Source organism: Populus euphratica, unplaced genomic scaffold (assembly GCF_000495115.2).
Source record: "Populus euphratica unplaced genomic scaffold, PopEup_1.0 scaffold134.1, whole genome shotgun sequence".
Taxonomy (NCBI): domain Eukaryota; kingdom Viridiplantae; phylum Streptophyta; class Magnoliopsida; order Malpighiales; family Salicaceae; genus Populus; species Populus euphratica.
Window position 1 is genome coordinate 179,641 of NW_011500021.1, and position 15,020 is coordinate 194,660.

Consider the following 15,020-nt stretch of genomic DNA (forward strand, 5'->3'; position numbering starts at 1 on the left):
AATAAAAACCTATATGATTTGGTTGGCATAATAAGACTTGATTAAAAATTCATTTATAACCTATTAATTTTTTTTACTAAAACAATATTATTGTAATTTTTCTTAAAAAAATTAACCTAAATGATCTAATGACTTGATTAAAACACAATGACTCGATTAAAACTCAATAACCCCGTTAAAACCTAAAATTCAGGCTTTAAACCAGACCTGCCACCTAGCCGGGCTGAAAACCATTGTCATGAACCATACCTGGCGAGCAGCCATCAGTGTCTAAAGGGATAGACATATTTTCGATCACCAAATTCAATCCAAAAGGACGTAATTAAATCATAACATTAATTAAAGGTAACCTCACATACAAGTCTGGAATAATTAACGCAGAAAACTTCATTAGAGCACCATCACGAAGCTAGCAATATTTCAAAGAGCTTTCCACTGGAGAAGAACTGTTTTTTATTTGACTAGAGGGCTGCCATTAATGTATGCTTCTCAAGAATTTAAATATATATATATATATATATATCTTCTCAAGAATTTAAATATATATATATAAAATTGAAAGGGTGGCCGGCAGATCTAGATTAGAGTACTTCTTCCTTTCTATCTACTGTTAATCTCAAACCCTTATCCCATGAATGTGCTCATCGAGACAGTCAACAGGTGATCTGCCCACCTCTACCCCCAACTAATCTTCCATTTGTGCCAGTAATCCAAGATTTAAAAAAAATTAAAAAAAAGAAGAAGAAGAAGCATTTTCGGGATGTAAACAGTGCAACAGTACTGATGCTTCAATGATTTGATGTTTGATGGTTTCAGAATATTTAGTAGATAAAAAATTATAAATACTAATTATAATTAGTTTTAATGATACATGACAGGGCTAAACTGTTGATGCTCACCGGCTATCTCGTCTTAAAAAATCTTAAGCTTTATTCTATGCGCATCAAAACCACCCCGACGGAGGCCCCCTTCTACACTCAGCCTTCTTTCGGCTTTTGTCTAATACAATATAGGAAACGATCTTTCCTTTTTCTAATTCCTCCACTCCTTAATCTGAGCAGAGTAACAATTCGCCACAGACAACATATTGAAAATTGAACATATAGTACTTTTTTTTTTATTTTAGACAATTGATTAAGGGTTATACTTAAACCCATTATAAATGATAAATGAGATTAAAAATATATTAAAATAAACCATCTAATATAATGGTCTAATAATAAAAAATCAGGATAAAAGATATTGTTTTTTTGTGATTGTTAATATAATGATTATTAGATATTTATATGGTGATTAATTTTAGGGGGCTTGAGGGTTTCATTGAATGTATACAAACTAATCTGGATATCCATATATATATATATATATATTAAATAATTTAAAAATATTTTAAGAAATTAATTTTAACAAATCTAATGTTTGAGCTGCACTTACAAATAAAAAAACTTAAATCTTACACACCGTAACCAAATTTATAAAAAGCATTTTTTCCCCCTTAAATAATAATAATAGTAATAAAAAAAAGGGAACCCACATTGTTTCTATTCTTTTCCGACACCGTAACCAAATTTATAAAAATCATTTTTTCCACCTTAAATAATAATAATAATAAAAAAAAAAAAGGGAACCCACATTGTTTCTATTTCTCTAATGTACAAATAACTTCACATTTCTTTCAAAATTAAAAGTTATCTTTCACTTAATTCAACGGAAAAGAAAAACTTTAGTATAAGCTTCTCGTACCTTTTGATTTGCCTTTCTCCTTGATGTTTTTCTCCACTCTCATTGGAATTTAGATCCTTTCCTAAGTGTATATTATCTTTTTAGATCATATTGTGGTTATTTTCAAATCATCAAAATTAAGGATATAATTGATATTGGATCTCCCGAGACAATACAAATCAGACAAGATAATAAATGATTTTTATTAACAAAAGCTAATAAGTCTTTAAAAAAATATTATTTATGCATATTTATAAAAATTATTCATCAGAATAGTATAATGATGAATTTACTAAAAAATCACTGAAATACCTATTAAAAGCATAATGACAATGGTCATTGCACAAAGCCTATTTAATCACTATCATATTATTTAGGGGTAAGCTTATTTTTTTTCATTTGAGAATTACAATGAAATAACTAAAATTTCATTGGATGTAGGAAAATTTAAATGAGTGCATGGGTGCTTTTATCTTTTCATATGAGTTTTTTTAATAATTATTGAGTTGGGTAAATGGTAATTTGATCTTTGAATAAATATAAAATAAATATTTTTTTTAAAATATAATTGATGTATATGCTAACATGTGAGAGACACCTATACTTTAGACAATATCTCCTACTTGTTAAAAATCAGCTTCTTCCATGTCATTGAAAGTGTCACAATTTTCTCTTCCTGTTAAGACGACACAGTAACGTCAATAACCTTTATTTTTTCTCATTCCACTTTTCTCTCTCCTCACCTTAAAAGTCGCGTTGTCCATGTAGAATTTTATAATTGTTCTTTTATTTATGGGAAGTCAATTTTAATCCTTATTATTTTTATTTTTAATTTTTGTTGTTATCTCTTTATACAATTTTGAATTGTTTTCAATTAAATACTTCAATTCTAGTTTTTAATATGTTATTTTATCCAATTTGATCTTTATTCTTTTAATTCTTTTACCTTTTATTAAATTAATTGTTCTTTTCAATTTCACCATTTAATAAAAAAATTATTTTAATTTTGATCCTTATTCTTGTATTTTTTTTTATCATTTTGTTCAATTATTTTTTTCAATTTTACCCTTCAATAAAAAATAAAACTTATTTTGTATTTCAATTTTGATAATTAATTTTTAAATTTTGATTTTTGATTTTTGATCCTTTTATGTAATTGATATTGTTTTTCCAAGTTAATCATTCAAAATTTAATTAGTTGAGAATTGAGTTTCGTGGTTTTTTTAGATGAGGTGCTTCCAGTCTAATGCTCTAAATCATAGGTTTGAAAAGTTAACACTGATTGACATTATTTTTTTACTTATTTTATTTTTAATCGTGTGATTTCTTATGTTTTTTTTACTAGGTTATTTTGATCTCATGACTTGAACCACGGGTTTAGCGGATTAACTCAGGGTGGCTCACTTTTTATTCCTCGAGTTACAAGCTTGTCAAGGTAACTTGGATTGAACCAAACCTCCTTTTATATATATATATTCAATTTCATCCTTTTGTATTTAATAAGCTGAGAATTGAGTTATATCAATTATCATCATTATTGTTTTTTTAATTTGATTTATTTAATATCATTATCTATTTTTATCATTCTATTAAAATAAAATAATTTATTTGATTGAGGTTTATAACCCGAGTTGTAGATTTTTTTTTTGTAAAGCATGGTTGCACATAAAAGAGCCCTGTCGCGTAGCACACGTAAACTTGGCTTGATGGTTAACCCAACCCAAGGCTCGAATCACAGGTTTTGCTCGGATCATCGGGTTTTGATCGAACCATCTAGGTCAATTATATTTTTTTTATAAATCAAAATGATATTATTTTAGTTAAAAAATAAATATCAAAGAGTTATAATTGGATTTTTAATAGAATCTTATAAAATCATCTAAATTTTTAATTTAATTTAATTTTTTAAACTTTGTTTAATTCCAACCCTGTATCGACCCATCAGCAATTTTAAACCTCCAAGCACACGTACACATTTAGTTATTTACCATGTCAAGAAAATAATAAAATATTTATGTACCATGGGATTTTGGACAATTTGGTGGCTATTTGTTACTTTAGGAATTAATGAAGTCGTTCGATACACGGAACTTGACAAGACAAAAGAAATGATCTGTGAAACTCATGTGCCCCCATGAGATAAGAAAAAAAATTTGGTTTTTGTGATGATTTTCATCAATACTCGTTCCCCTTGTTCTGCTATCTTATGGGATAAAACTTACCTAAACATTCCCTCCCAATTAGTTAATTTTATTATCTTAATAAACAAACAAATAAATAAAATAAATAATTGTTTTTGAAAAATAATAAATATTATTTCAAACCAATTTCAAAACTGTTTTTTATTTAAATTTATTACATCAAAATATATAAATAGAACAATAATCTTATCTATAAAAAGCAATGAAATATATCTATAAATCAAATAATTGATTTTCTTATTTACCAAACCTATAAAACAAACAATTCAATGAAAAAAATGTGTGGTTTAATAAGAAAAAGAAAGAAAGAAGATAAATTAATTATTTTTATTTATTGCTTAGAAAAAGACAGGATGACTAGTTGTTTTGTATCCTTTTCCTTGCAATCCAGTCTCATCCTACAGTTTTACTCAGCACACTAAACACGCCCTAAAAGATATAGCAGCTGCAGATTAAAAATATAAACAAAAACAAAGAAATAAATAAATAAATAAAAACCCACTGAGAAGAAAGCCAGCCCTGGATTGGATAATGCAAAGTAGGAAAGGCGATCTCATATCTTGGCCGGTTTGAATTTTGGTGTGCTGGGGTCATACAGGTTATCAATGGCATGTGGAAGAGTGAAAAACCATCCAGTAGGGAGGGACCTGTAGCAGTCTGTAATCAACTTTTGATAAAAATCACTGAGGCCCCATGCATGTATCAGGACAGGCTTTTATCTGTCTAGTTGTGGAGTCATGGACCTGGTGTTATGAAGCTTCTTCTGCATCTTTCATCATGAGTGGAGAGAAAGAACAAGAAATCTGAATAGTGACAAAAGGTTTCCAATATAAGATTTTTCTTTGATAGCTTTTTGCTCGAAGATTGGTGAAGAGTGACTAATGGTTACTGGGAATGAGAAGAGACAGCAGAGCAGGCAACAGCCTCTTGCAACAAGCAACACCTATCTATCATAAAATGCTGCCTCAGCACGTCCAAAATTTATCACAAAGAAAGGAGAGATACACACTCGGAAAGAAAAGAAAAAAATCTAAACATTTCAGCGGAGCGTACAGCTTGGTGGTGGATTCCATCTCCTGGTTACGTCACAAAGAAAGCAGAGATACACACTACAGGAAAGAAAAGAAAAAAATCTGAACATTCCAGCCGAGCGTACTGCTTGGTGGTGGATTCCATCTCCTGGTTACTTTGATCTTTGTCCCCATCTTTCACATCTGCATTTTTTTTTCCTGCTTCATGTTTCTCAAGCAAAGCCCGTGTTTGCACGACCTTCATCGATTTCTCCTCCCCTTCAAGGTGTTTCTTCATTATAAACTCAGCTTGCTTGTCGATTGGCTTAAAGTAATCTTAAATGAGGCCTCCTGCACATCAGTAGGATGTTATTCCAATCTTGGATAGAATCAGACTAAGAAATGTCATTTGTCAGCACAAAAGCATAAATACAAAGCTTACATTCAAACAATCAAACCAGTAAAAATGCATCACTGAATAGGAAAGCACCAGGATCATGCTCCAGCAAAAGTAATCTCTAAAAATAGCTAGTTTTCAATTTGAGTAAAGGTCTATAGATATACTGAGACATTGTAAAGAGGAGGGAGGGCTCTTTAAGGGATGGAAGATGAGGTAGTGTTGTGGACACCATATGTCAGGATTGAGATAAAGATGAACTGGGAAACAGCATGGAGGAGGAGTCGGAGAGATTCTTTTCTCCCTGACTCAACACTGCTACGTTTCACAAAATTACCTTCCTTGAAAACCACACCCCATCAACACTCCTTAACCCCTTCCCTTTCGGAAAACTCACCTCACCCATATCTTGTCTTCCAATGGACAGTGTCTCCCGCATATCACACAATGTACATTCTATCTCACTAAGATCCTCGCCCCCATACCTCTTCCTAGTCAAACCCAATCTCTGGTTGGGCATTGGTTGCACTACTATTGTCTCTCTTTACCAAAATTAAGACCCCAGAAGTCCACAGCATCAAGATTTATATGGGAAGAATTATTGCACTACCCTTTCTCTCGTGTGCCTATACTGAGAGAGAGAGATCTCATTAAAATGGAATGTAATGTGGAAACAAACTCATTGAGATTTCAGAACTAAAGGTGAGTGCAGTATACAGGAACTGGTTAAAACATAAAATTGCTAGAATAGGATAGAGAAAACAAAAGAAAAATGAAAAAAGGAAGGATATGAAGTATGAAGTTTCGAGTCAAAAAGCAAACAAACCAATAATATTTTGCTTGCTTAAATAGGATCATCAATGGAGCTTGAGCCTAGGCGCTGTGGGTGCATCCAACGTCTCTTGGGTAGCTAGAGCGTTGGACTCACATTCTAATGCTATCCTAGTTCTCTTTGAGCCTCACTTTGTGACATGAGTCTAACCATTTTTTTTCTCCTCATGTTTGTGTCTATGTATATAAAGATATTTGTTTTTTATTAAAAATTATATTTGAAAAATTTACCCCTCGTTAATACATATATAAAATATTATAATAGAAATAATTATCTCTGGTTAATACATGAGTAAAGAATACTTATATTTTATTAATGCTATTAAAGCAAAATGACTTTTTAGTTTCTTTAAACAAAAATAAAAAAATTTATAAATTATAAATACTCCTTGAAAACAAAATGACTTTTTAGTTTCTTTAAAAAAAAATAAAAAAATTTATAAATTTATAAATTATAAATACTCCTTGAAATGTTTCTAATTTTTGTTATCAATATACAGATATTATTTTTTTATAAAATTTTTATTCTCATACTAAATTAATAACAAACAACCTTGTTATTAGATTTTAATACTCTTTTATATATTTATTATATTTTATATAAAAATACTAATTTAAACATCTGCTGGACCCTAAATCCATCAGCAAGGAACTTTTGTTGTAGGCATGAAAAGTATTATATTATATCAAGTTATAACCTCCAAAATGGATGTAATTTTGAGAACATTTAATTAACTCATAATTCAATAACTAAAAAATCATATTTATAAACATTTTAAATTTTATAACATCATCACCCAGGTTTGCTTACTATTGAAAGAATAATAAAATCAACAACATACACAATAAAAACATTATGCAAAGATAGGAAGAGCGTAGATTTAGATTTAAAAGAAAGAAAGAAAGACTAGAACCGATTGTGCATCTTCAATTTCTAAGTTTTTAACAAAGATGTCTTTATCGGGTGGTAAATTCCTATTTTTACTCTTGGTTTGTTGGGAAGTAATAAATCAAGAAACCAGAAAAACATAATCAAGAATTTGATTAACATGACTTTTGATTTTAAATCACAATCTTAAAAACTGTTTTTATAAATAACTTATAATAAAAATAAGTTCAAATAATTTTAAGTCGCAACTTGTTTGATAAAAATATTCAAAATAACATTTTGAAGAAAAAAAAGTACTGTATTAAATTAAAATCTATGAACTTCCATTATTTTTAAATTAAGATTTTGATTTAATTCTATAATAATTTTTTTATTCAAGTATAAATTATTTCTACAAAATCACATTATGACCTTTTTAAGTAAAAAAATTAAAGATTAATTTACAAAAATCGTAATTCCTTATGATTTTTATAAATTAATTTAAACTGTTTCTTGACTTGAGAGATTATAGATGTAATTGATTAAAAATAACTTCTAACTTAAATAAAAAATTTGATTAAAAAATTTAATTTAATAAAAAACCAATATAAAAAAATCCACCTTGCCACGCATTGTTTTAACTCAAAATCATTTTCTTTTATGAAAAAAAAGAAATTAAAATATCTCGAAATAAAAAAATATAATTTAAAAACTATTCAAATAAACTCAAGTAATGAGTTTTTAATGAAGATGAAATAGAGATTCGAGTTGAATGGCATTAAATTACTCCCATGCCACTCGTCCGTCCCTCTTCCCACTCGTGTTTTTCTTTGAACTCACAATTCTATTTGATGTCAGATTTATAGCTCAAGTTGGGAAAAAAAAAAAAAAACAAATGCACAGGTGTAAAATAGAATTTGCAAAATGAGGAGACAGTCTCAAACACCAAGATGCACAGTAGTAGCAGTAAAGCCTCCAACTCCAGTCACCATCTTGTAGGCAAATTTCAAGCATTTGTATAAAACCAGGCATACGACTAGTTACAAGTTCAAAATATTAACATCGATTTGGTTCAGTCAAGAAGCAGAGAGCTGGGTTCATATTACATAAGCAAGTACAAAGTCAGGTTCCACTCAAATTCAATCTCTTCTCTTCTTCTTCTTCTCCTTCTCAGTTGAATTCTTCAACTGCACATCAAACAGATAATTTATCAGCTAATGGAATATGATAACAGAAGAAAAACTGTAAGGCATTGATGATGGCTATTCAATCCGGGCATTTCAGTTCAACTTACCATGATTATGAGAATTCGGACAAAAACAGCAACGAAGTCGGTGAAAAGGCTCAGGGAATGCTTCACATAGTCCAGATCACCAAGGTGAGCTTTCTCAATGATATCCTGGGTGTCAACTACCACATAGCCCACAAACACCAGAAGCCCAAAGTACAGCTGTGAACATTATCAAGACCAGAATAACAAGCTGTTAGAATCAGGCAAAAAAAAGCAGCTAAACATGAACTATAAAAAATGATCATGAAAAATTTCATAGCCAGAGATACCCTACCTCAAATTTAAAGAGGGCTGCAGATCCCCCAAAGATGGAGGATGCAAAGTGCAGCCATAGAAGGATGGAAAGGCCAGATGAAAGCAAGCCACCCAAGTAAAGATATTCTCTACGCCTAGCCAACATAGCTGCTACTGAGAAACATCCAAAGGCCACCGCAGTTCCCACAAAAGCTGTAATCAGAACACTGACGGAACGAGAAAAGCATCCACATATCAGTGCTGTGCACCCCATCATCATGCTAAAAAGGGCTACATAAGCATAATTGTCCTAGCAAAAAGAAATGTATCTAAAGGGTATCGTGCAAGCAATGGGCCTCCAAATGGAAAGACATCATTCCAAGCACGATAAGTCTCCTAGTACCATCGGACTCACCTAAACCAACTCATTCAGTGAGTGACCACACAACCGCCATCACCAGAGAATATCACCATTTTACAAATACACTAATTGCAGAATGTCAAAAATATGCACACTACCATCCATTTTACAGCTAAAACCCAGACTTTATTGTTTGATACCTATATAAACATACACACGAAAATCGTCGAAGTGACATGTACCTTGGATCAATCTGAATGGCCAGATCAATCAGAGGACCGATAGAAGCCCCTTCGAGGAGTGCAGTTGCCATCAAGAGAGCAACCCTCTTTTGCTGCTCATGAAAAAAAACGAAAAAAAGAAAACACAAACACCAAGAAGAGAAACCGGGTCAGTACCAGAAAAATGAATATGGACCGCACCCGAAGGAATAAAAAAACCATAGAAAAGACCAAACAATACCTCTTCATAAGGAGATATGGAAAGTAGCCAAGCCATGCATCCCAAGCATGCGAAAGTCGTTAAGAGACCACCAATATTCCACAGAATATGGAGGTATGCCCCAGCGGCAGATGCAACCAGTGCACAACATAAGGTCAGATAGACCTGCAAGTTTAACAAGTTTAGATCACGAACCAAGAGATGTGAAATCGATTTCCAATTTTTCAAGAAACCCACCCACCTCGCCTGGTTAATTAATAAAAAGACCCACAAATCCGACGCAAATTTGACATAAAAGCTCCGCCTGGTTAATTAATAAAAAGACCCAAGAAATCCGACGCAAATTTGACATAAAAGCTCGATTATTCTCAAATTATTATATCATAATTGTCCCTATCACACGAATATTGATGGAAACCAAAAAGACGTGTCCAGGGAAAAAAAGAGTTACCTGCTTGAGATGATTCTGGACAAGAGGAGAGATCTGGCGTAAGTTCTTGAGAGAATCGTAGCTCCAACGGTTCCTTGAAGCCGATTGAGAGTCAAAGAAGGAAGCGAAGGCGTCCATTGATTGGTGTTAGAAAAGGTCAAGTGATCGAATCTTGTTGTGTCTTCGAGAATTGCCTTGTGCTTTGCATTATATATGTGTGCGGGCGTGTCCGGTTGCAGTTTGCTTCGTGGAAGTTTCTGGTGACCGAGTTACGATATTGCCCCCTTGTTTGATGCACCCAAGTTACAATTCTGTCCCTCTTGGAATCCTTGCAGCTGTCATTTTTTGTATCGCTTCCACCTGACCCCGGATCGATGCTTTTATTTGTACTTTAATATATAAATAGTGATTTATTTGTAATTTATTCTGTATTATTAATAAAGTTACTATTTACAAATATCACCGCACCATGTATTGAACATTGTACTACTCTATTTGTACTTTGGACATAAATAAAAAAACTTTGATCAAAAGCAAGCAGGGGAAATGGACAGAGGGGCATTTAAGGAAATCAGGTCATTATGGGAAGGTCAGGGTCAACGCTTGAGCGATGGGGACAAGCAAGAGATCTTTCTCTAATAAACATCGCTTCGTCGCCAAGCAAAAACCTCAACCCCGCTGTATTTTACTACACTAGCCTTCGTCAAATGCTACGTCCTCCAACCAATAACATCTTGCCACGTCATAAAAACGGAGACTGCAGAGCACATAACCACCATCAACATTAATATTCCCGTTAACAATTAAAAAAAAAAAAAAAAAACTAAATGATGTCCTCTCAAGCCACTATGAACTTCACTAATAAAGCAGGTTTGGGCCTTATATTTGAACTTCTTTTTGTTTTGATCCTTTAGTATGTGGAAAAGCTTTACTGTATTTTTCTTTCATGGTTTCTTTTTTGTTTTTTTTTTTTTTTTATTATTATTATGGATTTGAGATTCCAAGCCCTATTTATACAGATTAGGTATTTCTATTTCTTTTGGGGAATTGAGCCGTTTCATGTATTCTCTCTTCCTGTCTTGATTTGTAATAAAAGTACCAACTCCCCTTTTATTTTCTCTTTATGCTATTGTTCATGTTATCAAATCTTTAGGTTTTGCTTATTTATTGTTCTGCTGATATTCCTTTTATTTTCTTTTTTTATGATTTCCAAGGATCAAGTTTTTAGCCCTTTTATATAGGGATTTTGCAATTTCAAAGTTTATATTAATTGTCAGATTGTGATTATAAAATATGAGAACCATGATGTACATATAAAATAAACAAAGCTAAAATTATATTAATAAAAAACTTGATTTAATAACTATTTTAATTAAAAATTGAAATTATAGGATGAAAGACTCTTACTCTTTAATTATAAAGAATCAATAACTTAAAATATAAGGATGAATGTCATAAAAAAAATATCATTGATAAGTTCTAAGGAGTTTAATGAAGAATCAAGAGTATAAAAAATTTTGCCGCACATAAAATATTATTTTTAAATAATAAGCAATTTCTAAAAAAAAAATCCTTAATATAAGCTAAATAACCTTATTTAATTCTAGGTAAAGCATCATAAAAAAAAGCTAAATAAAATTCTAAATAAAATAAAAAATAATATTAAATCAATTAGAAAAATAATGCAATTCTCATATAATATCTTCTAGGTCACATCTTAAAGTCTTCTCGAACTCTAATTGTTACGAAATCTTAACTTTATAAACTAAAGGCCTCATGAATCTTCTATAAAACTTTTAGCATAATCTAAAGGTTAGATAGAAAGTTATCTGTATTGGTGTAAAATTATGCATTAAGAAAATTAAGCTTAGAATCACCTCTTTTTGTCTAACCAAAAAGCTACCAAGATTTCTTAGTCGATCCATAAGCTACTAGACTTTCTCAACTCCTTTTCTTGTGTTGATTATATTAAGTAAAGCATGATTATCTTTTGAACTCGTCTTGATGCTTAGCTTCACCTAAATATTTTGAATTACACAATTAAATGCCTTTTTAATCTTCTTGGCTCTTGACCTTGTAATATGCCTAATTAAAATCTCTAATAGATCATTTAGTGATGCTTGTTGATTCATATTGTTCTCTCTCTCCTCTAAAGAATTTGATCTTCAATTATTTTTATCCCCTCTAGGCTATAACTTAAATCTTTTATAAGCTTGAAATTTTTCCTTACATATATACTTTCAGACTCAATCATCTGGTTCAAAAATAATATGTTGGATAGCCTTTATTAGATTTAAATGTATATTATTCTTTTTTTCTCTCAATATATTGCCAAACACTCTCATAAAGTGCTTTTTAACTACTATTAAGACTAACTCTTTCATCAATAAGTAAATAAATCAAATCCAAATAATAATGAGTTAAAACCATAAATAATTTTAAATGGTAAATGATTAATAGTGGAATGCACACTCCTATTATATGCAAATTCATTGAATGACAAATAATCCTTTGAATTTTTCATATTCTTTTAAATGAAAATACACAATAGAGTAACTAAGTCTTATTTACTTTTTTTTATTTGAACATTTGTTTATGGATGACATATAGTCGAAAACAATAACTTAGTTTCTAACTTTCCCATTAAAACCTTTTAAAAGTAGCTAAGAAATTTAGCATCTTAAAAGACATATATATATATATAAAAGAACCCATACCCCTTTGACCTAGATAAACCTAAAATAATACATAGAAATACCTACCCAGTATTTTTTAGGCACGAGTAAATAATTATATAACTTATATAGGATGATTTTAGATTTTTCTTACCTATACATGACACATCTATCACACACCCTTTGTGCATCACATTTCATTTTGATCTAATAAAAATGCTTTTACAAAACTTCTAAAATCTTTCTAGTACCAAAGTATACCATTAAACTATCTCTTTAAGCTTAACACATAAGTAGTTTCGCATAGAATTATCACGCACACAAAGTTTATTCTTTCTAAGTAAATAACTATTAAGTCTATAAAATTTACCTCTCACAAACATTATACAAATTAGCAAAATCATTATCATTGGGATACAAATCTTTAACATACTCAAAACTTAGTAATTTCATATTCAAAGTATAAAGAAGAATGTACCTCTTAGATAATATATTTGTCACTATATTATCCTTACCTTACATATACTTAATCATATATGAAAAGGTTTCAATGAGTTCTACACATTTGGGTGCCTTATATTCAACTTATCACATCATTTCAAGTGTTTTATTGACTCGTGATCTAAATGGATAATAAATTCTTTCAACTATAAGTAATGTTTTCAAGTTTTCAAAGTCTTCATGAATATATAAAGATCTTTGTCATAAGTTAGGTAATTCAATGTTGCTTTATTAAGCTTTTCACTAAAAAAAGGTAATTGGTTGCTTTTCATGCATCAAAACAACTTCAACACATATTTATGAGATATCATACTCAATTTTAAGCTTTAGAAAAATAAGGTAATGCTAATAAAGATGATGAACATAGCCTTTTATGTAAAAGCCTATTATATTTTAATATGAGCAAGAACAATAATAATAATAGTAGTAGCAGTAAGAGGAGTGGTGGCGGTGGCGGTGGCGGTTGTGATAGTTGTAGTTGTAATGGTAGTTATAGTGGTAGTAGTAATAGTCCTGGTAATGGTTATGATAGTAATTGTAGTGGTAGTAGTTGTGGTGGTGGTGGTGGTGGTAGTAGTAGTAGTCGTAGTAATAATTGTTATCATAGTCGTAGTCATAGTGGTAGTGGTAGTCATAGTTGTAGTCGTGGTAGTGGTGGTGGTGGTGGTGGTAATCATGGTAGTGGTGGTTAATAAATAAATAAATAAGCAAGCAAACATTTAGAGGTCAAAATTAAACAAAAGAAAGTTATAAGGCATTAATTTATTGAGAAAAAAAGGATGGTGACATATTTGAAAAATACTAAAAAAAAGGGGTCAATGTGCAAAGTTAAAAGATGAGACTATATAAATGCTTATCTTTTCTTCTTTTAGCCAATGGCTAAAAACCATAAAAAAAAGGATAAGATTTGTATGATTTTTAGTTGTTTCCTTGCAAATTATATATATAAAAAGTGTAATTAGAGTGATTAGCACTTAAAAAAAAGAATTAAGAGGGCTGGTTTAATGCTTGAAACTTGTTTTGAAGAAAGAAATCTAAAGGTAGGGTTTAAAAAGAAAGAATAAGAAAACTTAAATTTTTCTTGCATCCATTCTTTTCAACTTTATCCAAGTAAATTGAAGAACATGATTAAAATGATTAATTATTATAATTTTTTGTTTTGATGAAGAAATTAAATTGTTATGATTATATGAATTTGAGGATTTATAGTGTTGATTATTGAAATAATGCAATTTATGATTGAACTATATTAGGAAGCATAAATTATTAATGGATAAGTGTTTAATTTAGAAATGGAAGAAACAAACCCCTCCCTTTTTTTTTTATTACGGGTCTCGGCAAAAGGTGAAGTTTTGGGAGATTGAAGAATTTAATGCAATTGTTTAGGAATTGTGGAAATTTATAGACTTATAAATGTTAATAAATGGAATGGTGAAGGATGTTACAAAAATAAAATATTCACCCTTTTTTCTTGAAGGAATTTCAGCCATGACATATGAAAAGGAGAAAAAGAATTTTAACTTAGATTTTTGTTAATGTAAAAGAGTGATTTTAGATAAATCGGATGAATTGTTGGAGAATTAGAAAGTTAATTTTATGGAGGGTTAAAAAGGAAAATTTTATTCTTCTTAACTTAAAATGAAATGAAATTTTTATCATTTAGTTATGAATAATAATTGATATGTTGATTTTTATATTGGTACAGAAGAGGTAACAAAATCTAATTAGCAACAGAGGACCGCTTCACGTCTACAAACACTAGGTAGGTGTTAAATACCCCCATAATAACTTAATTGTTTAAGTTAGTATTTTAGAAGAAATTTCCTTTGATTGTAATTTTAATATAGAAATTATGAAATAAAAATAATGAAAATAATGCCTTGTTAAATAAATGAGCATGTCGAAAGAATATTTTCTAGTTAATGAAATTAATGCCCTGTTAAATAAGCATGTTGAAAGATTATTTCCTGATTAATGAAAATAATACCTTGTTGAAATGGACACATTAGTTGAACTATTTCCTTTTCTTTCTTACTTATTTGAACTTCAGATATAACA

The 15,020-nt window shown here is 30.3% G+C and overlaps 1 protein-coding gene and 1 long non-coding RNA gene across 2 annotated transcripts; both read right to left on the reverse strand.

The window, feature by feature from the left end:
- Nucleotides 1-4,780: 4,780 nt before the first annotated feature.
- Nucleotides 4,781-14,221, reverse strand: LOC105141888 (uncharacterized). The gene is made up of 3 exons (XR_845468.1): nt 14,208-14,221; nt 12,259-12,260; nt 4,781-4,887 (listed from the first exon to the last, which is right to left on the reverse strand). It is a non-coding gene; the product is annotated as an uncharacterized LOC105141888 (long non-coding RNA).
- Nucleotides 7,991-9,978, reverse strand: LOC105141887 (bax inhibitor 1-like). The gene is made up of 6 exons (XM_011049265.1): nt 9,808-9,978; nt 9,378-9,521; nt 9,158-9,249; nt 8,595-8,781; nt 8,324-8,479; nt 7,991-8,216 (listed from the first exon to the last, which is right to left on the reverse strand). Exons 1-6 carry the CDS (start codon nt 9,922-9,924, stop codon nt 8,169-8,171), a joined length of 744 nt encoding a protein of 247 aa, XP_011047567.1. The 5' UTR covers nt 9,925-9,978; the 3' UTR covers nt 7,991-8,168.
- Nucleotides 14,222-15,020: the final 799 nt, after the last annotated feature.

Excerpts from the sequence above, each read along its gene's own strand:
- LOC105141887 (XM_011049265.1), bottom strand. The coding sequence starts at position 9,924 with ATGGACGCCTTCGCTTCCTTCTTTGACTCTCAATCGGCTTCAAGGAAC. Across the intron at positions 9,522-9,807 it reads TCCAGAATCATCTCAAGCAG|GTCTATCTGACCTTATGTTG; the intron begins GTAACTCTTTTT and ends TTAAACTTGCAG. Across the intron at positions 9,250-9,377 it reads CCATATCTCCTTATGAAGAG|CAAAAGAGGGTTGCTCTCTT; the intron begins GTATTGTTTGGT and ends TTTCATGAGCAG.